General features: G+C 41.2%; 8 protein-coding genes across 9 annotated transcripts in view; 4 read left to right on the top strand and 4 right to left on the bottom strand.

The window, feature by feature from the left end:
- The window catches only part of LOC108123989 (uncharacterized), a 36,589-nt gene extending 23,688 nt beyond the window's left edge, over positions 1–12,901 (bottom strand). Inside the window, exons 1-6 of one of the 2 annotated variants that reach the window (XR_011441893.1) lie at positions 12,639–12,901; positions 12,145–12,573; positions 11,767–12,080; positions 11,021–11,702; positions 8,895–9,227; positions 8,679–8,693 (exon numbers count right to left, since the gene is read on the bottom strand). The gene's annotated coding sequence lies outside the window, so the exon portion shown is untranslated. Of the gene's footprint in view, positions 1–8,678; positions 8,694–8,894; positions 9,228–11,020; positions 11,703–11,766; positions 12,081–12,144; positions 12,574–12,638 lie in introns of those variants that run through there. The other variant, XM_017239455.3, reaches the window with a different exon arrangement.
- On the top strand, positions 3,458–4,303 carry LOC108123941 (uncharacterized). The gene is made up of 3 exons (XM_070276939.1): positions 3,458–3,479; positions 4,005–4,128; positions 4,185–4,303. The coding sequence occupies exons 1-3, from the start codon at positions 3,458–3,460 to the stop codon at positions 4,285–4,287; spliced, it is 249 nt and encodes an 82-aa protein (XP_070133040.1). The 3' UTR covers positions 4,288–4,303.
- Positions 4,306–4,897, top strand: LOC122321465 (uncharacterized). Its single transcript, XM_043211415.2, has 3 exons — positions 4,306–4,445; positions 4,514–4,646; positions 4,709–4,897. Exons 1-3 carry the CDS (start codon positions 4,346–4,348, stop codon positions 4,809–4,811), a joined length of 336 nt encoding a protein of 111 aa, XP_043067350.2. The 5' UTR covers positions 4,306–4,345; the 3' UTR covers positions 4,812–4,897.
- Positions 12,902–13,043: 142 nt separating the features above from the next.
- On the bottom strand, positions 13,044–13,517 carry LOC108123960 (uncharacterized). Its single transcript, XM_017239400.3, has 2 exons — positions 13,258–13,517; positions 13,044–13,191 (listed from the first exon to the last, which is right to left on the bottom strand). The coding sequence occupies exons 1-2, from the start codon at positions 13,467–13,469 to the stop codon at positions 13,089–13,091; spliced, it is 315 nt and encodes a 104-aa protein (XP_017094889.3). The 5' UTR covers positions 13,470–13,517; the 3' UTR covers positions 13,044–13,088.
- A 611-nt stretch (positions 13,518–14,128) lies between these two features.
- morgue (modifier of rpr and grim, ubiquitously expressed) lies at positions 14,129–16,283 on the bottom strand. Its single transcript, XM_017239478.3, is given in 6 exon segments — positions 14,129–15,261; positions 15,263–15,473; positions 15,475–15,753; positions 15,755–15,810; positions 15,813–15,989; positions 16,056–16,283. Coding segments are annotated over 6 exon segments (1,437 nt in total). The 5' UTR covers positions 16,200–16,283; the 3' UTR covers positions 14,129–14,691.
- LOC108124002 (protein FAM32A-like) lies at positions 14,157–14,652 on the top strand. Its single transcript, XM_017239479.3, has one exon. The coding sequence runs from the start codon at positions 14,157–14,159 to the stop codon at positions 14,502–14,504; it is 348 nt and encodes a 115-aa protein (XP_017094968.1). The 3' UTR covers positions 14,505–14,652.
- A 17-nt stretch (positions 16,284–16,300) lies between the features above and the next one.
- Elp3 (elongator complex protein 3) lies at positions 16,301–20,376 on the top strand. Its single transcript, XM_017239476.3, is given in 9 exon segments — positions 16,301–16,428; positions 16,492–16,733; positions 16,792–16,863; positions 16,865–17,401; positions 17,403–17,659; positions 17,716–18,788; positions 18,841–19,631; positions 19,687–19,767; positions 19,833–20,376. Coding segments are annotated over 6 exon segments (1,650 nt in total). The 5' UTR covers positions 16,301–16,406; the 3' UTR covers positions 18,236–18,788; positions 18,841–19,631; positions 19,687–19,767; positions 19,833–20,376.
- Positions 20,377–21,249: 873 nt separating this feature from the next.
- Positions 21,250–23,179, bottom strand: MFS18 (major facilitator superfamily transporter 18). Its single transcript, XM_017239388.3, has 3 exons — positions 22,886–23,179; positions 22,436–22,823; positions 21,250–22,378 (listed from the first exon to the last, which is right to left on the bottom strand). Exons 1-3 carry the CDS (start codon positions 22,951–22,953, stop codon positions 21,515–21,517), a joined length of 1,320 nt encoding a protein of 439 aa, XP_017094877.2. The 5' UTR covers positions 22,954–23,179; the 3' UTR covers positions 21,250–21,514.
- Positions 23,180–23,565: the final 386 nt, after the last annotated feature.

Genomic DNA, 23,565 nt, shown 5'->3' with positions numbered 1-23,565 from the left:
GCCACTTTTATCTGCTTGGCATTATCCTTGTACTTGATGCCACAGCGTCGGGGCGGGCAGGACGTAGCTGGGCGGCTGCGGCGCTGTACTCCCCAGTGGGTGGTGCGCACTTGTGTGTCTTAAATAATTCAACAAGCGCAGTTTCGCGGTTGCCACAACAACACAGCCCAGGACCAGCAACTACCGTTGGCTGTAAAAACAAGAGAGTGGCAGGGCAAGTCAAGCATTGTTAAATGCCAAGGATAAATTCCTGGGTCTGGGTTAACACTCACAGTCGCACACAGACAGACGAACAGCCAGCCGGCTGAGAGACCTGTATCCACAAGTCCATTATCCTTCGGCTTACAGCGTTTTGATATCGCTTTGATCCCAGATAATAATTCCCTAAAACAATTACAAAGGGTAAGGAGGGAGTACAACTTTTAGAATACATTAAACTAATTCCAGAGCTATCAGGGAGTAAAATGAAAACGTGTCGGGCTTGATTCGCTTTTATTAATTAATTGGAAAACTGAATGAATCGACTTACATTATTAGAAATTCAATTTCGCATTCTTGATAGCCAATTTTACTCACCTGAAAAAATGAAGGAAAATGTATCAGAATTCATTCAAATAGATCAAAGCTATTCTAATAATATAATTTTAATATTTTCCCCCTCTTGAAAGTATTTTTAGTTACCACACTTTTCACCTTTACAATTCGTTACTTAAATGTTTATAATATATTTGCGGTTTTCCGACACAAAACAGAGATCTATTTTCGAGAGTATTGTTCTGTTCGAAGTGCAACAGAATGCAATTGTACAAGTAAATTTTAATAACTCAGTGTGGTGCTGTCGTAAACAACAGAAACTGCAACAACAATGAGCACAAACAAACAAGCAACCACCAGCAACAAAAATTCAAGGTTGCTTGCCACAAAAGATGCCTGCAGTTGGCAAGAATTTACATACATGCCACAGATTAGCTAATCACTTGAAAAGCTTTTATACATTTTTATTCAATTTTCAACCATCTATCCTTATACACATATTTATCTGATTTTTTTTTAATAAACTACAACGCTATTTTGTTGACTGCACTTGATCCACTCATTGTATTTTTCATTTGTTTATTTTTGTCCATGAATTATTCAGTGAAGCGAGTCTCTATAGAATATTTCATAATTTTAATGCACTTATAGTATATATATAATGAGGGTGTGCCAGTCCAGCAAATCGTGTTCCAAACAATACATTATATTCGCTCGAGTGAATTTTTAGAAAACGCTGCGTATACTTAATGTGAATGAAATAGCCCGAATGCCAATGAATTGCCAGATCAGATGGTAAAGAAAATTATAATTTAATTGAAGTAATATAGTAGTAGTACACTACAAGAATTGACCTTGACATATTCCTATTCTGTGTCATATCTGTTGCCCCTTCCAGATTCTAAACTATGGACAAGGCTAGAGTTACGAGTATATAAAGCGATATGTACATATATTATTTTGCTTAAAAGCATTCCTTGCATCGTGTATATATTTCTCGCCCTTTTTTCCGATTTTTCTTTTATTTTATTTATTTATATTCTTTTTGTAGCCCCGAAACGTAAATAAATGCCGAATAAAACACATGGCCGTTGGCCTTTTAACGCAGACACATTCGAGTCTCTCCCCGGGAGACTGGGACAGGAAACAATTTGGATGTATGTGTATGTATATAAGACGGACAGAGGTGAACAGGTGAGAAAGTGGGGTCACCGAAAAATTAAAAGCGCTGAAAGTATAATGCAAAGGCCAAAAACCGAAACACGAGAGCCGCCCAAATGGCAATAAAAATAAAGCATATCGCTTGTATCTCATTCACTTTGATATGGACTTTAATATCATTGAAATTATAATGATGTGTGTTTTTATGTGCGACCATAAAACAGACCAAAATGTGAGTGGCAGGCAGGAAAACCCTCAGACAGGACTTACATCTCTTGGGGTGGGTGGAAAAACTTTAACTTCTCTCTGTCCGAAATAGAAGGGACCCTTATTTGACCCTTATTTGGACACCTCTGTTGAGCCCAACAAATACGAGCAATATCTACACCTGGCCAATTTGTTATTTATGCCGCGAATACGTGTTGATTCTTTATATATGCAAATACCTTATCCGTATGCGTGTTTACATAGCTCTATGGCTCTATCAATCCAAATATTTTTGGCCTTTATTTATGCCAAAGCGGAAATAGGAATTTGTTGGCCCAGGTGCGGAGAATGGAAATTGTATGAAAAAAGAGCTAATATATAATTACACAACTTTTGTAAAATATATAGAGGGAATTCTTTTCAAATATCTTGTAATATTACACTGATTAAGTACTGTTTATGAGTTTCCTTTGCAAAGAAAACCTTTACAAAGTTTGAACAGCATCAAGTTTCAATGCTCCTTTTTTTCTCACTTTATCCTGTGGCACTTATTTGTTGTGGGTGCTTTCACCTGTTTGCTTGAACTTCGAGTGTATTGGTTAATTAGTCCGGCAAACGGGTCGAGATGAGTTCATGGAAGTGCAAGCTCCCAGCCCAGCTGAGGCCACTCGATTCAATTAATTTCAACTGGCGAACAATGGAGGCCGCACCACTGCTAATTGGCCGGCCAGGTCGAATGTAATCAAAGCGAAACACCACCCAGAATCTATGTTGGTCCTAACCTAACCCCACAGAGACCGACAGATCAAATCTATGTATACTATATATATGTGTGTGGATAGCAGACAGATGCATCAATTATGTGGCTCACAAATTCGTCTAGATTTCGGTTGGCTGAATAATTGCAGATTTCCATCAACAAACCAACATTTACATTGGAGAGAAGCTCAACTGGGGAACACAACAGACACAGTGATGCAGCGTCACTTAATCGAATTATGCAACAACACCAACAGATGTCACATCGGCAAAGCAGCTGCATATAACTGGATTAACATATTCGATAACCTCATCACCACCAAGCTCCCATCCTGGCCAGAGCCAGCACTCTGTATATCCTGTGCATGTCTGCTGTCTTTTCAATTAAAATGCGCATATGAAATCGGTAAACGAGGCAGGCCAGGCGCTTGTCAGACAGACACAGACACAGGCAGACAGCTCAGAAATCGAATCTTTTAGTGAAATTTCCTGAAACACACCAGCAGCGACATATTACGAAAGGATGCCTCAATCCACTCTTTATGTTGTCCTCATACTAATTATACTGACTCACAACGTTTTAGGAACCATTAATTACGAAATATTTTCAGATTCCAGTAAGTGGTGATTAATTATTTTATTTAAAGCAGTAATCAGTGGATGGGGTACTTGGTTTATTATTCTTCAGACTATCCTGGAAAGTGCGTAATCAACACAGAACATGACCAGAAAATAATCAAAGATGGCGATGTTATTCCTCATCCCGCAAAGTGCGGTCGAATCGAATGCGGGAGAGATGGCTGGGCATTGGTCTATACGTAAGTTATACTTACTAATTTTTTCTCGATTCTATAAATAAGAGATCTATGTTCAAATTAGGTGCTCAGAGGATAAGATAGTGCCAAGCGGCTGCGAATATAAATCCGTAGACACTGGACTTTATTATCCCGCTTGCTGCCGGGCTCCTCTTGTTTGCAATGAAATTTAAAAAAAATCCTAAAAATATTTTTGAAATTTAAATAGTTTGAAACATCATGACCATCCTTAAAAAAAAAACTCCAGCCAATAAAAATTATTTGCCAAAAAGCAAATGTAACCTTTCCAATTCAATAAATGCAAAAAAAAATTCAAAAATTTGTAGTACTTTTTAAAAAAATCTCTAGAGAAAGACAATTTTTAGCTTAAATATGGCCACATCTCTCTGGTGGCTGTCCATCACGCTCCTGTCAGGCCTCTTAATCGCGGTTAAAGCAGCCGAATGACAAGGACTCTACAATCATCCTGGTGAGTGCAGACGGCAGTAGCTGCAGCAGCACATGTCACTCTCCGATTTCCATACACAGAACATCCCGGTAAGTGCACCATCAACCCGAAACTCATCCTCGACCCGGGGGTAAGCATCAAGGATCCCACGCACGACTGCCGTCAAATTGTGTGCGGAATCAACGGCAGGGCCGTGTTCCACAGGTGAGTGGTTAGTCTCAGAGACTCCTCGTAGTGTAACTAATAGAGCCCGTGCCCAGTTTCGGAGTCAGCATCCCGCGACCACCCTGCCGCTATGGGGCCTACATGAATCCGGAGCTGCCTTACCCGGATTGCTGCACTCGCACCCTACTTTGCGACTAGGCAGGCCAATCCGAGAATTGTCATTCCAGTGCTCTTTTTTTGAAAAACTCATTACAAAATGATGAACTCGAAAACTTTATATTTATTCGGACTCCTCTGGAGCCTGGGATTGCTGCAGGCCAGGGCGGATATGTCATTAAATAACTATTCAGACCCAGGTGCGATTGGTGTGATAACATCTTAAATATTATATATTTTATTAAACAAAGCTCCCGGCCTAGTTTAGCCTATCCGGATCGTTGTGTGATCGATGATGGCAAATCAGTTATCCTGCTGAAGGCTGGCGAGGCATTCCGGCTCATAAACCTGCCCTGTGTCACAATCTTTTGCATCGGCAATGGCTGGGGCTCGCTCTTCACGTGAGTAAAAAAAATAAAAGGACATCTCCATCTTAAAAAAAAAATAATTCTTTCATATTCAGTTGTGAAGAAGCCGCCCCACCAAAGGACTGTTATTTTAGCCATTATTTGAAGTGGGATGCTCACTATCCTGATTGCTGCAAGCGGAAAGTTGTATGTTATTGAAATTATTAGTGATTTTTGGTATTTTTTTGTTTCACAAAATGCAGGAAAACGAACATAATAAAACGCATATTATGGAATTATGCAAATTCTAGAGATTAAGATTTAAAATGGAGCTGCACAAATTCATTTACGAGCCTCAAGGAGCCTTGGGGTCATAATTTTCTGCCTTCTCTGCCAAACTGTTTATGGGGTTTCCCCCAACTTCCCAGCCAGTGAAGCATACTGGCCCAGATTTATTGACCACCGGCCAAGGTCCAGAGCTTCCGTGGCCTTCAAATGCTCGATGGGCATACCCCGGGGAATGGGCAACAAAAAAATTGTCCAAAATCAACTACACGGTGAGCCGGAAAGATAGAGGGCGGTGTACAGAAAATGAAACCACAGCACCAACGCTAATTGACATTTGAATGCGGCGGCGGGGCCGGTGCAGAGGGTCAGATTAGGCCCGACTCCAGTGCGGGTCAAATGCGACGACCTCGACAGTTGCTCCCAATTCACAGGCATCTCGGTTTGAGGCCAACTGCCTTCTGACCTTAGGCCCTAGTTTGCACTAGGGTCGCATCCAGGGGCAGGCATATTTCCAGGCAATATCCGATTTTCCATGGTGCACCATGTAATCAAAGTCGCATCTCAATTATGTGATTGATTGCCAAAGTGCACTTGTTCACAGCCAGGCTGTTTAATTATTCAATTCGATTTACGAATCAACATTTTGTAGCAGAGATGCTCAGGTTTTTGGGTAATAAAAAGGTGATTTATGTTTTCTAATTTGCAATTACTTTACGGAGCATGCATAAGAATGTCCCTACTCACTTCCATTTTATAATATAATATATATATACATATACTAGTTGGCATCTCTAATTCCATTCGATACCGCATACGATAACAGCAATTCAAGTTAATCCGCAAAACAGAAATTGATTTGGTGGCCGTGTTAAATGCATTTACCTGAAACTAATTAAAGTTGTCATAGCCAATGTATGTATTAGATTCGGATTTAATTCAAACTCGCATTACACACACAGACATTGGAGGCAAGTGGCTTTTTGTAGCAAGGATAACGAAATTTTCTGTGGCTTATCGAATGCCGGGAAAATCCCCAAATGGCAGAAGAATTTTACGAAAATCTGCATGAACAATATATGGATATGGGTGTGTGTGTGGCCATTAACCCAAATAAAAGTGGATTGGCTTGGCCAGAAATGGAGGAAGTGTAGAACGCCACAGGGGCAGGAAGCTTCATCTCTGGCTTGGCACTTGCTCTATTTTTTTGGCTCGAAAATGAAGAACTGGCAAAGGAGACGACTTCTTTGTTTGCTCGACCGAAACTTGACCATGGAACCACAAAGTTTCGAAGAGAGTGTTCACTGTACAGTGACCGCAGTAAGTTTTTGGTCGCATGCGAAAGCAAACTGCCAAAGTCAGCATAAAAAGTGAATATTACAATTTTTTGTGTGTGCCAGCACGCTCCTCAAAGTTAAAGCCCGGATCCGTGTAGCCATTTTGAGTTTGTGTTTGCGAAAACACATGTACATACAACATTTATAAATTGGCAGGAGGAATGGAATGGAATGGAGGCGCAGACCCGACCCTGCCTGGCCCCCATCCCTCCTGCCCTGTGACCTCTCGTGCCAGTCGGTACTTTTTGGCCCGTACTGGTAGACTAAGGGGCTGGCAGAGTGTGTGTGTGTGTTTTTTGGTGGACGAAAGGTGAAGGTGATGTTGGCCAGGCTACAAATGTGTACATAAACGGAAACTGAAATAAAAGTCGAGAAACTCAAACTCGCCCCGCCGCACTCCCATATAAAATGTAAAAGGTGCAAAGGAGCCGCTTAAAATATGCAAACGCACACCCACCTTTGTAGGCATATCTGCCTCGGTTTGTTTATTTTTTATTTTTTTTTTTTGTTGCAAGAAAGAATCTGTAACTGCTCGAACTACAGCCAAACTTTATTTATTCATTACTTTTCGCGCTCAGACACAAGCCAAAATAAAGCTTAAGAAATCTTAACAAACAATATGGAATATATAAAAATTAAAATATATAGTAAGGATTAAACCATTTTAAACTAAATATTCCCTTTGAAAGCATTAAGTATTGGTATAGGAATTGAGAAAAAGTATTCCAAGAAGTTTCCAAAAACTATTTCCATTTTTTTGTGTGCTCTTTTCTGGCTCCACATGAAGTTGTTTGCAGTCCCCACAAATATCTTTTGAAATTGAATTTTTCCCCTCCGATGCTCGTTTTTTTTTGTACTTTGTTTGTTTGTGTCTTTGCGTGGAGTGCTTTTTTGTTATTTTCATTGTTGCTTGGGTGAGTTCAAGTGTGTATGTAAAATAAATTATGAGAGCAAAGCACTGCGGACTGTTGCTCTTGTTTTACGAGCTGTTGGCAAAGATGGTCGCTATAAAAATGCTTTTTTTCGGAGGACTGGGGCGTCCGAGTCCGGGCGAAATTTTATTCGCAATGATTTGTAGTAGTCGGAGCGTAATGTTCTCCATGAATTATGAAGGAGACATCTTCTGACCCATCTGCTCGTTCGGGTCTTTATGCTAAGCCCTGCCGTCAATAGGAAAAAATAATTTATTCCCAATGCTTTGTTGTAAGCAGCGAAAGATGCATAAATTTCATGCTTGAGAACCAGTTTGCATTTTTCATAGAAAATATCTTTATTTATGGTTACAGAGAGGGTACTTTATGAATTAATAATGGTACACAGACCTCACTTGTCTAGTCAACCTCTCTACCTCAACCGGAACGGAAGTATGAATCTAGTTTTAGTTTTATTTTTTGGGAAACAAAAGAATCAGTTTTTGTAAAATGCTCCTGCTAATCATTGAGATATGCCTTGTCCAGTCAAAGAGGATCTTTACGATACCCTATCCCTACGTTTTGCTAGCCACAAACTGCTATCGGAAGTCGAGGAAGTTGTCATGTAATTGTACTCAGTTTGCAAGTGTGGACCGACCCCCGTTCCAGTCTGTCCCTACCAGCTAGTGAAGTCTTCTGAAAACTTGTCGCTACTGTCATTTCCCCCAAAGCAACAAGAAAAAAAAGCATACCTGGATTGTCAACAACCAGGGAGCATTGAAAAGCAATTAAAACACATTGTCCTTCGTCGGACAAGCCCCATCACACATCCGCCCCGTTGTCCGGCCCACAGAGCGCACAAAAGTAGGCAACAGCGTCGGCCATTAGACAGTAACTAGTTTACCGTAATAGCTGGCCACTGCTGCCTAATTATAGCAAACTGTTTCCATTACACGCCCATTATGCCACGCCCCATGGATGTGCATGACAGCTAATGACAATCTCAGCCCTTGTCCTCCGCTTATCAAGCAATACGAGCTATATATATGTATATGGAATAGGAAGGTTTATTGACTTTTTGAGATGGTTTGCCGTGCCAGTCAAATGAAAATATTTGCTTTGCAAATATGAGAAGAAAGCTGGAAAAATGAGGAGGTATCTGGTATAACAATTCAATCTAAATTAAGACACACATTATGGAATTGAGCGTTTTTATTCAGACCAATGAATGGAAATATAAAACCCAATAAAGATTTTTACCGTTTAAATATTATTATTATTGCTGTTTATTAAAGACCTTTCGACAAATACATATAGTTGATTAATCGAAAGCATTGAATTGCAAAAAACAAACGCCAATCATCCAGAAAAATAGAATTCCAAATTCGACCAATAACAGTTGATTGAGTTCACCACTCTTTATAAATAAAATAATTTTGATTATTATCATTTCTCGCCTCATTGTATAAACTATCCAGCGAATGGAAAAAAATCGATGCGATGACTGACAAATAGATTTAGCTAGTTTATAATATAAACTCTATATACGGCGCAAAACAAATGAAGCCCTGGGGAATAAAAAATACTTTTTTGAATAATACCACGATGCGTTCGATTTCAATTTAAATTTTAATTATGAACGTTATTTTTCAGGACTTATTTAAAGCCACTGAAGGAACTGGAAAAGAATTCGGTTGGGAAATAATCGATTGAGCAAATGGATGCCCTGAATGGGTCTAAGGAGCGGGACAGACTGTGTTTGCACTCACCTTCAGAGTAGGCCACCAACTAGAAATGCTGCGCCAAGGATTCACAAAAGATGAGAAGAAACGTGAGGCCGCGTAGCGAAGAAAAAAAAATTCCAGCCACCGAGGATGAGGCGGGAGGATAACCGAACCAAAAACAACCACAATGGCCAAGTAGATGGATGCTGGGATGGTTGGATGCTTGGATGCTGCAGGATGTTTGGATGGTTTATTCTTGTCCAAGGTAACGCAGAATCGCTCGCACGCGTGCTTGAGTTAAGCAAACACAAACAAAAAACGGAATCAGCTCGCTGGTAAGGACTTTGTAATGTTGTTGCCAATGTTGGTACACTGTTGCTGCAAATATTCACGCATCACCACAATGCCATTTGGGCCATTCTTTGGCCATTCATTCATTCGGTTCTTACTTATTTCCTATCTCTCTCTCCTTTAATTAGCCCCTAAGCTCGCTTGGATGGGTATTGGGTGGTCGGGGAGTGGAATGCATTATTATTTCCACTTATCTGCATACATAATGATTATGGCCAGCATTGTTCCGCTTCAAATTAATGGAAATCTCTGCCCTCGTCCTCGCTCGTGTAATAATAATAATGGGCACACCTGGCAAATAAATATTACCCCAATGCCAGATTGCGTATACGCCGCGTCGGCGCAGTTGTCAGTAACAGAATCGCAAGCATATCTCACTAATGGCATTTCAATAAGGACCGCAACATCAGGCAGTGGCCGCAGGAAAACTGGCTGACCGCAGCGAAGCCTTTGGCATGAATAATGCATTTTATTTATTACACAGCACCCAAAAAACACAGACATCATGTGTGTGTGTGCGCTGAATAATAGAAAAGTCGGCGCTTAATAATGCACGACCAAGGCGATGGCTGGCCGAGGGTCAGAGTGCACAGTGCTGGGTGAGGGGTGACGGGTGCTGGGTACTGGCCGGACCTATTTGCATAAAAGGTCATCCCAGCATACGACAAACTTCAACTTGATGTGCAACAGTAATGAAAAAGTTGTCGACTTTATTCCGCCCCTCGGCCATCTCTTTCGCTATTTAACTTTGGAAATGAAAAAATGGATTTAAACAAACCGACTAACTTGGTCCTCGGACTAACAAATGCCAGAGAATGTTTTTATTGCCAAATCTGAAATGTTTGGAATGGACATATTCTTTCCTAAAAGTAAAAAAATTTTTCAATATAATATTAAACATGAGCCCTATAGCCACAAATGCCTTTTTCTTATGTTCTTTCCATAATGTTAATATAATTTAAGAACTTTTTATTTAAATCTTGACAAATACTGCCCTCTCAGTTAGCCAATAATTCATCTAAAAACCTTCTTGGTATTTGCTTTATTTGATGTGAACTTAACATCATTTTATGGCATTGAAATAGCTCGTTGTGGCAACTGTTGTTATTGGCAGGACGTGTATTCCGCTGCCGTTTACAGGACCTAACACAAAAGAGGCCCAAGACGAGGAGAGCAACAGTAATACTGAGCGAGACAGGTGTCAATTGTGTTGTGTTACCTGTTACATGCCCTTGGCTACCTAACTGTGTATTGGTGAGAGGTGGAAAAGCCGCAGAGTCTGTAAGGATTTAGAGCCGCAGGATTGGCCGTCTCTGGGGCAACGGAATCGTAAATTGTATGCAAATGCCCACGTATTGTCAGATTTGACGGCGACTGTCGCATAAAAACTAAGTGACAAAGAAGGACATTAAAGTCGGTGAGCTGGAGTCGAAGAAAGTGAGAGAGACACGCACACAAGGATAAAGGGGAATTACACACAAACACGAACATAAAATTGTAATATTTTCGCTCCGCCATGAGGACCATGATGATGATGATGATATTTTCTGATATTTTTCATTACATTGTTGTGCTTTTACGACTGTTATCCTTGAGTGAAGAACTTGCTACAGGATGCTAGCACACACACACACACACCGACCAGGCACATACACGCAAGCAATCACACACACTCACGCATGTGCGAGGTGAGCGAGCTTTTTTGGCACTTGATGTCTAAACCGTAATAACGGTTAGTTTCCGAAAGAGAGAGAGACAGAGAGAGAGTGAGAGGGAACCCGATTCTGAGGCTGGCTACAGAGAGTGAGCAGAATTTTCACCTTCGCACTTTCAATTTTTTTCGAATTCCATTTTTTAAACACTTTTCAATTTTTGAATTTTTTTTTGTATGGCCGCTAACTCAATATTGGCCGGCACTGGTCACTTTGAAACCACACATTCGAAACACTTAGTTGATGGATTTACTCGAATCCTATTTGAATCCTTTTTATGGAGCCTAATGGCATTTATGAATGTATTTTTTTAAATATTTACAGACGCGCCACGAGCGTGCACAACAAACGGCCTGTTGTTCTGTCGTCCGTTGGATTCGAACTGATTGCCGAATGCCAACAAGCCACAAGTCCAGCGATGTGGCGGAGCATAGTGAGCTTTCCTCACGGACATCGCCGTGGGTGGGTGGGATGGTGTGCCGAAGAGAGAGCCGGGCAGATTTTGAGAGCCAAGCACTTTCACCGAAAGGTGCGTTTCATTATAATATGAACCCCTTATATGTATTAATACAAGAACCATTTATTAAAAGAATTGAATTTTTTAACTATTCAATTAAAAAATTAATCAAATCCGGTGGTACAACAATAATATTCGGGTGTATAAAACCTTCCTCCTTTTAAATAAGGATTTCTTTCTTTAAGCTCTCGCTCACAACACTTGGGAAAGTCATCATGTGGGTATTTGTATTTACCGAACACCATCCCAGGGGGAGGACGACGATTCGGGCATCTAATCACATTTAAAATAATCTTTTAAAAATCGGATTATTTACTATTTTTTCATAAACACTTACTTGGAAACACTCATTCTACCCCCATAGCAGCTTAAACGCATACAAACTGAATAAAGGTCAAAAGTATAACCTTCTGCTATAGACCATTTATCGTAGAAACAAAACCTCACTCCCAATACTTCACTTCCCATTCCCAGAAATACGGCAAATTTTAAACATTTTCCGACATCTAAACGCATCTTAGAGCGTTGCAATCTATTCGCGTACTGAATCAATTTTTAATTTTTTTCCATTTGTTGGAATTTAAGAAAAAACATTTATTTCCTATGCCCCTGGAATAGGCACCGCATTCCAGAAGACCATAAGCACCGCATCTAATCACATTTAATATAGTATTTCAAAATCGGATTATTTAATATTTTCATTATAAGCACTTACGTGTGGAATTCTAAACCTCAGGGGTGGGCTGGATCCTTGTAGATCCCTCGATAAACGCCTGCTTCACTGCCAATCAGCATAAATATAAAATCTTTAAGTACTTTATCAATTGAATTTATTTAATTTTAAATTTTTTCAATTGTCTACAAATAGGTTTGAATCTAGTAATCTGAGTCTTAGATTCAAGGAAAAAAATTTATACACTAAACAAAAAGCTTGCCAGTGCTAAGTAGTTCAAGGTTTTTTCGTTTTCGTGAGAAATATTCAAAATGTTTTTATTTTAATCTTTTCTAAGATAGTTAAAACAAAAAATATGGCCTTTTTGCCTATCCATTTATAATCTCTCGCTCACAACAGTAGGGATATATAGTATCGGGGTCTAAGTAGCGGCCGAGTTTTTTTCCAGGGGGTACTTCAATAGGACTGCATCTAACCACATTTAAAATAATCTTTCAAAAATCGCATTATTTAATATTTTTTTTATTAATACTTACGAGACACCTTTTATGACACTGTTTTTGTAACATGTTGCTATCCAACAATTTTTTCCCATAGAAAAGGGACGATAAGTATGACCCATATGTATGGCCCGTCCTTTGTAAAAACACTTCCTGGTGTCCCATGGATGCTTGTAGATCCCCGAAAATGTGGATGCTTCACTGCCAATCCCCAGAAATACGGCAAAGGCCAAACATATTCCGACATCAAAACGCATCTTAGAGAGTTGATATCTATTCGCGTACTGAATCAATTGAATTTATTTTTAATTTTTTCCATTGTTTGGAATTTAAGAATTTCAGAAAAATAATTTATACACTAAAAAAAAATCTTTTCCACTCTTATTTTTATTAAAACCGAATGTCCAATTGTAAGCCATAAAAGCACAAAACTTCTAGATCTAATCTAGATCAACCAAATTTTTATTTCTTCATATTAAACATTTTCTATGCATTTATAATCTCTCGATCACAACAGGCTGGATAATCGGCTTTGGGATTCTTGTAGTTGCCGAACTTTTTGCCAGGGGGTACACCATAAGAACCGCATCTAATCACATTTAAAATAGTATTTCAAAAATCTGATATATTTAATATTTTCATTATAAACACTTACGTGTGAAATTCTACATCGCCGTCGTTGCCGCAATTTATTCGCTCGCATCTTGTGGGGTGGGGAGCAGTCTGACCTGAGCTTAGCACCAGCCCCTCGACAACACACTTCCCGGGCTGGGCTGGATCCTTGTAGATTCCTCGATAAACGGCTGCTTCACTGCCAATCAGCAGAAATACGGCGAAGGCCAACAATATTCCGACAGCTAGACGCATCTTAGAGCGATGAAATCTTCCAAGTACTGAATCAATTGAATTTATTCAATTTTTTTATTGTCTACAAACAGGTTTGAGTCTAGTAATCTGAGTCTTTGATTCCAGAAAAACAATTTATACACTAAAAAAAACCCTTGCCAGTACTTATTTCAATTTATACTTATTAGTACAAATCTTAAAAACAAAAGTAAAAAATTCATTTTCTCGATTAAGAAACTAATAATTTTATAACGTTCCGGGGGTAGAATTAAATAAAGAAAGATTCTTTGATTTTTCCAGTGCATTTGACAAACCAATTATTTCTTCGCTGACGAAATATATTCTAAAAAGTCAATAGGGCTTTCAGATTAACGTTATCAGCAGTTTAGTAAATAAACCACCATCTATTAAAATAATAAAAACCATCTGGTATTGGGAAATAATTCTACATTTAGTTATAATGTAATAATGGATTAAAATTATTGTAAGGTCGTCCATATGGTCCACATATATTCAAAAATTTAAAAGTATCCAAAAATATTTAAAATATTTAAATTTCACACATATTTGAACTAGTTCCGCACCGATAACAAAACCGTATCGATAAATTACTATCGTTCATCCCAAGTCATCACTTTTAGAGAGTTGTAAACAATTGCTCACTTTTTCATAAATATATGATTCTGCGAAAAAGTAAACAAAGAAACCATGTCTGATGAATACGCCTGTGTTGCCAAGGGAAAGCTCAAACTGAAAAATGATTCGGATATGAAGAAAAAGAAGAAGAAGCATAAGAGCAAGGACAAGGAGAAGGAAATGGAACGGGCGTACCTGGAGCAAATATCCGAGGCAAGTGGCGCTGGAACAAGCGGAACTTACGAGCGCAAACTTACTAAGGCAGAGTTGGCCATTAAGAAGCAACAGGAGAAGATGCGAAACAAACGAATTATGGACAAGGCTCAGACCACTCATAAGGAGCGTGTGGAGAAGTTCAATGAACACTTGGACACGCTGACCGAGCACTTTGACATCCCCAAGGTGTCCTGGACGAAGTAAAACGACAAATGTTGTAACTTAAAGATTACCTTTATTATTAGGTTAAGTAATTTCGACTATGTGGGGTGATGATGTGAGGGGGATGCCAAAATAAACAATCCGAATGGCACAACTAAGCTAAATACACAGACAAATGTTACATCGTAAACGGGGTTAGTTTTCAACTTTCAGTCCAGTGTTCGCCCTCTTAGTGCGGAGCTATTAGCTCAGACGTGGCATACTGCCACGGCCAGGAGCGTACCAGCTCCTCGAAACGCTCGCGCTCGTGTTCATAGATGTACCCAAGTTCCGGCTCCATGCAAACCTCAGTGTACGGATCTGTTAGAAGGCTCTGAACCGAGAGCAGAACCTTGGCGACATTCAATGCCAAGGACCAGTTGTGCTGCTGGAAGATGTCGATACCCACATCCCCATGCCGGGAGACGTTAGGATGTAGAATCTTGGTCAGGAAGCGAACTGTGGGTGGAGCCATCGGGTAGCGCTCGGGGAAGTAGATAAACAGAAAGAACTTTCCACCTTCGTAGGGGCTTCCCGGCGGTCCCAGGATCGTGGCTTGCCAGTAATTATTCTGCCGGTCCAGTGGTATCGCCGATATGCCTTCCGACTCATAGCTATTCAGGAGATTGGCCTCTCCGCGCAAGAAGTTGTTGCGCATTGCATCGCCAAGTTGTTGGCCTTGCTCCTCCGTCGGCCGTCCACGGCCACCCATTTCAATCAAGCATGTGCGACAAAAGCAGGAGGACATGAGAGCCCCGTACTAGCCGGTACCAGTCCGGATTATTGGCCAAGCTCTCAAAGAGCGGCCATCGTTGCTTAATATAGGTCTTCCACAGGCTTTGGGCAGTATTTTGTGCCACAATATCGTGCCACTGCTTGCACACCTCACTAGCCATCCACAGCGACATGTCGTCCAAATAGGCAAATATCTTGAGCATCACCTCGACGGGAAACTTGGTTACAAGTGATCGGACTGCCGCCTGCCGCAGCGTTGTATTCATGAGCCCGTGCTCGACCATCTGCCAGCTCGTGCATAAAGTGTGGAAGGGCCAGTGGAGCCGTGGCCCGGGGACGCTTCACAGGCAACAGGAAAGGATTTACAGCTCGCTCATGTTCGGCATCGCGTTCCGGAGTCTCCCTGCGGGCCGGCGCAGCTTCTGGAGCCTGCTGCGGCGGCTCCACAGGCTGAGCCGGCTGCTGTTCCTGCAGTTCCAGCGGCGGTTGGGGATTCAAATTGTGATGCGGTGCAGGCTGGCTCTTCCAAATCCTCGAAGCCCATGATGTCTACATCATTCTCAGGTCTCCTCGTCCTTCCTGCTTGTCCTTGAAAGGCGGCTCATCATTTCCAGAGTCCTCGTCGTCGGATAGCTCTGTCAGCAGTTCCTCTGCGCGCTGTGCGTTGTAAAGGAAGGCGTGGCAAGCTCCACATAAGGGCTCGCCGAAGTTTGGCCCATAGTAGCCATTGCACACCCAACAAGTGTGACTACTCTGTGAACCGGAAGCAACGGAAGCTATCATTCGAAACCAGCGATCAACCAACTGCTGTATACACACCGAAAATGAGAACGTGGGCTCTGTCAGCTTAAGTTTCTCCTTGTCGGACTCATCCGCGTCGTCCATATCGTCGCTGCTGTCGTCCAGTGCCCTTAGCAACTGCTCCTGGTCCTTTTGCTGCTGCGCTGGCACGCAGCTAGTCATTTTTCCAGAACTCCTAAATCTGTTGCCAAAAAAAAACACAAACTTTGTGCTAGCCAGTGTGACAGCCTGTCAATCCTACGGATTGGAATCGTTGTGTCTGGTATTTTTTCCGATAGGCAGCTCCGATAACCAAAACAAACCAAAAAAAAAAAAAGAACCAACGTTGCTGCACGTGTAAATAAATCATTTAATTACGTTGCACATAAAATGAAGCCCAAAAAGAAGTTGGGTAAGATGAGGCGCCCTATGAATGGGATTCCTTGAAGGTATCTAAAGACTGTGTCTTCTGCAGGAGTGGGTCTGAGCCGGGAGGAACGCCAAGTTCTGGTCGTCGGCGAGATTATCCAGGAATTGCTGAGGGCTCATGAGGCCAAAAAGGATGTGAACCTTAACCGAATGAAATCATTGATATCCTCCAAATATGGATTGGATAGCTCGCCGCGCCTGGTGGACATCATTGCAGCAGTGCCGCAAGAAGCAAAGAAGATCCTCCTGCCGAAGCTCATGGCAAAGCCCATACGCACAGCCAGTGGGGTATGTTTCTAATCCAGAGATTTATTACCAAGTTTAATGTTCATGTTTATTTCTTTAGATCGCCGTGGTGGCGGTTATGTGCAAGCCGCATCGCTGCGCTCACATAAACATGACAGGAAACATTTGCGTTATATTGTCCGGGCGGACCAGACAGCGACTTTGAGTATTCAACGCAGTCGTACACAGGCTATGAGCCCACTTCTATGCGAGCAATCCGAGCTCGCTATGATCCATTTCTGCAGACACGACACAGAGTCGAACAGCTCAAGCAATTGGGACATAGTGTGGATAAGGTGGAATTCATCGTGATGGGCGGTACGTTTATGTGCCTTTCCGAAGAATATCGGGACTACTTTATCCGTAATTTACACGACGCCCTCTCTGGTCACAGCAGCGCTAATGTGGCCGAGGCCGTACGTTATTCAGAGAAATCTCGTACAAAATGTATTGGAATAACGATAGAAACACGGCCAGACTATTGCCTCAAGCGCCACATTTCAGACATGTTGAACTATGGTTGTACCCGGCTGGAGATCGGAGTTCAGTCGGTGTACGAGGACGTAGCTAGGGACACCAAGAGGCGCCATACCGTGCCCGCCGTTTGTCAGAGCTGTCAACTGGGACCGGATGCTGGGTATAAGATCGTGGCGCACATGATGCCCGATTTGCCCTAACGTGGATTTTGAGCGGGACATCGAACAATTCATAGAGTACTTTGAGAATCCTGCTTTCCGTTCTGACGGCCTTAAGATCTATCCCACGCTTGTCATTCGCGGCACTGGACTCTACGAACTGTGGAAAACTGGACGCTACAAATCCTATCCCCCATCAATGTTAGTGGATCTAGTGGCTAAAATTCTAGCTCTTGTGCCTCCCTGGACTAGAGTATACCGAGTCCAGCGCGACATTCCCATGCCATTAGTGAGGTGAGTTGAAGGATTTATGGAAAATGTATAATAGTTAAAACTAAAATGGTTTTCAGTTCTGGCGTGGAGCATGGAAATCTTCGTGAATTGGCATTGGCGCGCATGAAGGACCTTGGCACTACCTGCCGCGATGTACGAACCCGCGAAGTAGGCATCCAGGAAATCCACAACAAGGTACGACCGTACGAGATTGAGCTAATACGTCGCGATTATGTAGCCAACGGTGGTTGGGAGACGTTCCTTTCGTATGAAGACCCCGAGCAGGATATTCTCGTTGGACTGCTGCGGCTACGCAAGTGCTCACCGGATACTTTCCGCCCCGAGCTAAAAGGAGCCTGTTCTATCGTCCGAGAACTTCATGTTTACGGCTCCGTGGTGCCAGTTAATGCTCGCGATCCCACCAAATTCCAGCACCAGGGCTTTGGCATGTTGCTGATGGAGGAGGCTGAACGCATCGCCCGGGAAGAGCACGGCAGCAACAAATTGGCAGTCATATCGGGAGTGGGTACCAGAAATTACTATCGAAAACTGGGCTACGAGCTGGACGGGCCATATATGTCAAAGTCTATAAGTTAAAGAGATAACCTAGTTTTCTCTTTATATCCTTTTAAACAAAGAAACATACAATAAATGTTTTTAAAATAAATAGTAAAATAACTGTGACATTTTTCGCAGAAATAGGCAGAAATTCAAAAAAAGATTATAATATTAAGTGGACTTATTCATCTCAAGTGGTATCATTTTCTAGTGGGTGAATTTAAAGTTATAGTTAGTGCTTTGCGGTAGATTATTCAACCTTATCTTATATTACACATAAAAGAATGCGAACTACCATAAAAGATTGAATTTGAATGCCTTGGCAATTAAAAAAGATAAAAATTGTATCTTTAGGGTTTTGCTTAATTAATTTAGCTAACGTGCTAAATTTAGCTCCCTAAAAACTAGGGACTTGGTATCGAAGTAGATTATTATAAAAAGAAACTCCTAGCAGTACGGTTGAAATTTTTAATTGTGGAGCGTGTACATCATTTTATAAAATAATCAATAATTCGTGAAAAATAATTCAGGATGTTCTTGTATAATCACTTTTTATTAATAGCCAGTTTTTGTGGAATTACATACGCTGCAGGTAACTGTTTGGAAACTAAAAGAAACCACAAATTAATTTTTTAATTTTTTAGCCATCAATGGTGGAGACGTGTGGATCCACTCCACATCACAGTCAGCCTTGCCATTGGGAGCAGTGAAAGGTGGATACGATACAGACGGATCTCCTCTCTACGTTGGGCGTGCCTATCACGAGGGCAGCCTACTGCCGGCAAAAGTAAGTCCGAGCAGAGGTCTCGCCTATGTGGCCAACTACGGAAAGGAGCACAGAAAAACTAACTACGACGTTCTTGTTGGTGAAGGATATAGGTGGATTCCTGATAACTATGGTCATGTGCCTGCCACGGCAGTGATCGGTGGTAAAAACAAGCAAGGAGAAACCTTGTATATAGGTCGTGCAATGTACAAGAACAGCCTGGTGATAGGCAAGATTCATCAATCACATGGCTGCCTGTATATCCCATTCGGAGGAAAGGAAGTAGCGATAAGACAATACGAAGTCCTGGTCCGCTAGGAGCCCTGTATTTAAATAAAAATGATTTTGAACAATCAATAAGATTGACATGTTTGGAAAAAAGTTTTAAAAAAAATTTAACACTTGTGTCATTGGAGATTATTTTTCAACATTTCCTGCCACTTCTGGAGCCAGTTCAAAGAACTTTCACCCTTATCTTTTTTTTTAAATAAAAAATTGCATACCAGTTAAATAGATTGTAGGTGGCAATTAAAAAAGATAATAAGATTAATCCATACACAAATGTATTCTATCTTAAGTACTTTTTAATTCAATTTGTCAAAACATTGCAAAAAACTTGCTCGTTGGTTGTGTGGTACGTTATTATAAAAAGAAGCTCCAAGCGGCACGGTTAGTATATTTCTGATTTTTTGAGCGTATATATCCTTCTTAACAAAAGTCAAAGATTTGTGAAAAATAAGTCTGGAAATGTTGGTCAATGTGCTTATATTAGTAGCCAGTTTTAGTGGAATGGCATACGCTGCAGGTAACTTTTTTTAAACTAAAAAAAAGCACCAAATAAACTTTTTTTTTTATTCATCAATGGTGGAGACGTGTGGATCCATTGCACATCACAGTCAGGATTTCCACCGATAGCAGTGAAAGGTGGATACGATACAGACGGATCTCCTCACTACGTGGGGCGTGCATATCACGAGGGCAGCCTACTGCCGGCAAAAGTAAGTCCAAGCAGAGGTCTTGCCCATGTGGCCAACTACGGAAAGGAGCACAAAAAGACTACCTTCGACGTTCTTGTGGGTGAAGGATATAGCTGGGTCCCCGATAACTATGGTCACGTGCCTGCCACGGCAGTGATCGGTGGTAAAAAGAAGAACGGAGAAATCTTGTATATAGGTCGTGCAATGTACAAGAACAGTCTGGTCATAGGGAAGATTGATCAATCACATGGCTGCCTGTATATCCCATTCGGTGGAAAGGAAGTAGCGATAAGACAATACGAAGTCCTGGTCCGCTAGGAGCACTGTATTTAAATAAAAATGATTTTGACACTTTGAATGGTATATGTAGAGAAATTTAAAATCAAAAATGCAATTTAAATAAATATTATTTTTAAAAATAAACATATTATAATCTATGTTTGAGGTTTCTTATTAAGATTTGCAAAATATGGACTTTAAAAATTATGGACTTGATTTTGTTGTATATAGGTTGTATATATTATTTTAAAGAAGAATGTAGTTATTTAAAGAAAATCAACTTCTTTAAAATTATATCTTCAAGAGACCTAAAGTTAGTTATGACAAAAACACCAAAGATTTGTTACAGCCAGGATTCATCAATCAATTGGTTGCACATATCCCATTCTAGAATAAGGAAATATAGTTAATATACAAAGTTATAGTCCACAACTAAGATCGTTCTTATTATTTTTTATTATTTCATAATTTTAGTACCCTTGCAGAGGGTATTATAGGAGGAGACATCTCCATGGGGGTTAGGTACTCCGCTTAAGAATCGGATAAGAATTGGAGAAGATAAAGCCATCCTGACGTAGGGAATGTAAGCAAAAAAAAACTGGATTCAATAATTATATCTTATCTATCTTTCTTAAGTGACTTTAATTTCCAAGAAGAGAAGCTATAAGTGGCTCGAAGGCGCCTACTTCAGGGCAAAATTAGTCCGATTATGTGTTACTCCTATATGGCCGATCAAAGAAAGAAGCCCATAACTCACTATGACACACTCGTTGGTAAAATGAGGCTTCTGATAACTATGGTCACGTGCCTGGTAAGATACAAATAAAAACCTTGTGAAACCGCGGCAACAGGCAAGGTTTCTCAATTATTTGGCTATATTTTTATCCCTTTTAATGAAAAGGATATAGCTTTAAAAGAATACAAGGTCCTAGTCCGCTAGAAGCAGGTAATACTGTGTTGTATTTTAATAACACGATTTTGGCTATTGACATTATCATAGTATATCCTAAGAATAAAATAAAATCTTAAAATTGTAAATCTTTAATGGTTAAACATTTATTTATCACGCTAGGAGCAATAGGATTTCGCTACTTAGAACTAATGTTCTTAAATATATACAATTACATAATGTGCGTGGATGGATTGCGTTTGATGCAGAGGCTTTTTGGAGGATCTATAGATGTTGGGAAATAAATTGTATTTCGTCGTTGCATCAATGCCCACCGATCCACCCTAATATACATGTACACATCAATAAATAGCTTTCTTCCGGTTTGGAAAATGTCCAAGAGAATTTCAAACAATGGCTTCAGCTGATCCAAACACCATGAATATGATCCAACCCACTAGGTTTATCCCGGCTGCCGCGCTAAAAACCATTGGCCAGCTCTGGGTCAGTTCAAGGATGTGACCAGCGAGATAGACTCCAAGGAAGCCAGGTATGGCCCCTACCGTGTTCATCAACCCGAAAACGCTCCCAGAGTGAAGCGGGGCTAGGTCTTGAGGATTCACTGTGACGGCATTATTGTGGAAGCCCGTACCGCCGATAATAATGGTCATGCAAATGAGCGCTGTGTGAAAATCCGAGGTGCGACTCATCACAAACAAGGCCAGGTTCTGGGCGGCGAAACATAAGCTTTGGATCAACTTGCGCACCGTCGTCGTCTGCCACTCCCGAGCGAGCAGTTGCGTGGTGAGGTGCTTGGCAAAGAGTGTGCACGGCGGAAGAGCCAGCCAGGGGATCATGTTCACCACCCAGCCTTTGGCATGCGGAAAGCCATCATGGAAGTATGTGGGCAGCCATGAAAGCAGCACAAAGAAACAGTTCATCTCGCAAGCGTGCGTTAGAACGCAGGCCCAGAATGACAATCGACTGAAGTAGCGCAGCCAGGGAACAGCCGGCGTTTCCGCCAAACTCTTATTCGCACAGAGACGAGAGGGCGTACCGATTTGAATGATACGGTTTCTCTCGCCCGCCATAGCATAATAACGCAGCACTAATGCCCAGGCAATACCCATCAGTCCAATCACCCGGAACACATACGACCACCCGAAGTAGTCCAGCAAGAATGATCCCATGATACCAGTTAGCAATGTACCTAACGCGGAGCCAGCAGTTAACAAGCCGAAAAAGCTGCTGCGTTCATTAGGGCAGAGGTTCTGAAAAGGATAATAACTATAAACTTTGAAGATGTTTGAATCGGAAATCAAGCTCACCTGACTGGTCAAACTAATCATGCTCGGAAAGTGAACTCCCTGAAACGCGCCGTTTAGAATCCGAATGGCCACTATGAATGGAATGGCATAGCTCTTAATAGAGCCTGCGGCCCAGATAATTGTCGGCATCAGGAATGTTATAAGCGACCAGCCAATGGCCGCCCAGAGGATCACTCTCTGTCCGCCGAATCGGTCACTAAAGTAGCCCCCCACAACCTGGGTTAGAGTATAGCCCCAAAAGAAGGAGCTCAGCACGGTTCCAGAGTCGGTCTTACTCCACTTCTGAGCTGCTGCCACTGCGGGCACCAACAGCGGCATGGTGGTCCGGGTGGAATATAGCATGCAGGTGCCCGTAATCAGGGTGATGAACCATACTCGTTTCTCGTGCCTGGAATTAAACAATGACATTGATACGAGCTGCAATGAATTAATTATGACACCGATGCCTACCTGGTCCAGATGCTTTGGGTGTCCACCAGCTCACCGCGCAGCAGCGAATACTTCAACTTCTCATCCATGTTGACGCGATTCTATTCCGAGTGTCTCACGTCGCACATTTCAACTCCAACTTCTGCGTGGCTTGCCTTTGTGGCATACTCTATTCTTGTATGTTTACTTTCATTCGGATTGGCTCCAAATCGCCTCGTATTTGCGGATGTCGAAACGTTAGAAACAAATTATGTTTTTACGTGGCCATTTTTGGAGCAGGCGCTGGAGTCAGTGTTGGCACAGCTATCTACATTAAAAACTGCTAACTTATACAAACTGGTAAAAATAACAAACTCATAAAAATTCGAATACTTTTTGAAATATGAAATATATATAATTTTAGGAATTTTAATCTGAGTGAATGTTTTTCGTTAAATTACACTATAGCTCATAGATTCTTGTAACTTTCAAACCCATATTACTGATAGCGATAGTTCAAAAAACGGCCAAAACGACCACACTGCCTGGATTGTTCTAAAAATAGTGTGGCTGTTGATAAGAAAGCCCGCAATTTTCAATTTAAGTCAAAAGTTTTAATAAAAGGCAAGGTTTTTTTTATTAATTCACTTAAAATGAAATATATAAGGCTTTAAAATACCATTCAAAATATTTCAATTATTATAATTGCTAAATTATTATAA

The sequence above is a fragment of the Drosophila bipectinata genome, chromosome 2L (genome assembly GCF_030179905.1).
Source record: "Drosophila bipectinata strain 14024-0381.07 chromosome 2L, DbipHiC1v2, whole genome shotgun sequence".
In the NCBI taxonomy this organism is placed as follows: domain Eukaryota; kingdom Metazoa; phylum Arthropoda; class Insecta; order Diptera; family Drosophilidae; genus Drosophila; species Drosophila bipectinata.
This window is presented reverse-complemented; position numbering and strand designations above follow the sequence as displayed.

Coding starts and splice junctions, on each gene's coding strand:
- LOC108123941 (XM_070276939.1), top strand. CDS start 3,458: ATGGCTGGGCATTGGTCTATAC. Junction 3,480..4,004: donor GGCTGGGCATTGGTCTATAC/GTAAGTTATACT, acceptor TTCCATACACAG/AACATCCCGGTAAGTGCACC. Junction 4,129..4,184: donor GGCAGGGCCGTGTTCCACAG/GTGAGTGGTTAG, acceptor GCCCGTGCCCAG/TTTCGGAGTCAGCATCCCGC.
- LOC122321465 (XM_043211415.2), top strand. CDS start 4,346: ATGATGAACTCGAAAACTTTATATTTATTCGGACTCCTCTGGAGCCTG. Junction 4,446..4,513: donor AAATAACTATTCAGACCCAG/GTGCGATTGGTG, acceptor GGCCTAGTTTAG/CCTATCCGGATCGTTGTGTG. Junction 4,647..4,708: donor GGCTGGGGCTCGCTCTTCAC/GTGAGTAAAAAA, acceptor TTTCATATTCAG/TTGTGAAGAAGCCGCCCCAC.
- LOC108123960 (XM_017239400.3), bottom strand. CDS start 13,469: ATGCGTCTAGCTGTCGGAATATTGTTGGCCTTCGCCGTATTTCTGCTG. Junction 13,192..13,257: donor GGCGATGTAGAATTTCACAC/GTAAGTGTTTAT, acceptor AAATGTGATTAG/ATGCGGTTCTTATGGTGTAC.
- LOC108124002 (XM_017239479.3), top strand. CDS start 14,157: ATGTCTGATGAATACGCCTGTGTTGCCAAGGGAAAGCTCAAACTGAAA.
- MFS18 (XM_017239388.3), bottom strand. CDS start 22,953: ATGGATGAGAAGTTGAAGTATTCGCTGCTGCGCGGTGAGCTGGTGGAC. Junction 22,824..22,885: donor ACCCAAAGCATCTGGACCAG/GTAGGCATCGGT, acceptor GTTTAATTCCAG/GCACGAGAAACGAGTATGGT. Junction 22,379..22,435: donor TGATTAGTTTGACCAGTCAG/GTGAGCTTGATT, acceptor TATCCTTTTCAG/AACCTCTGCCCTAATGAACG.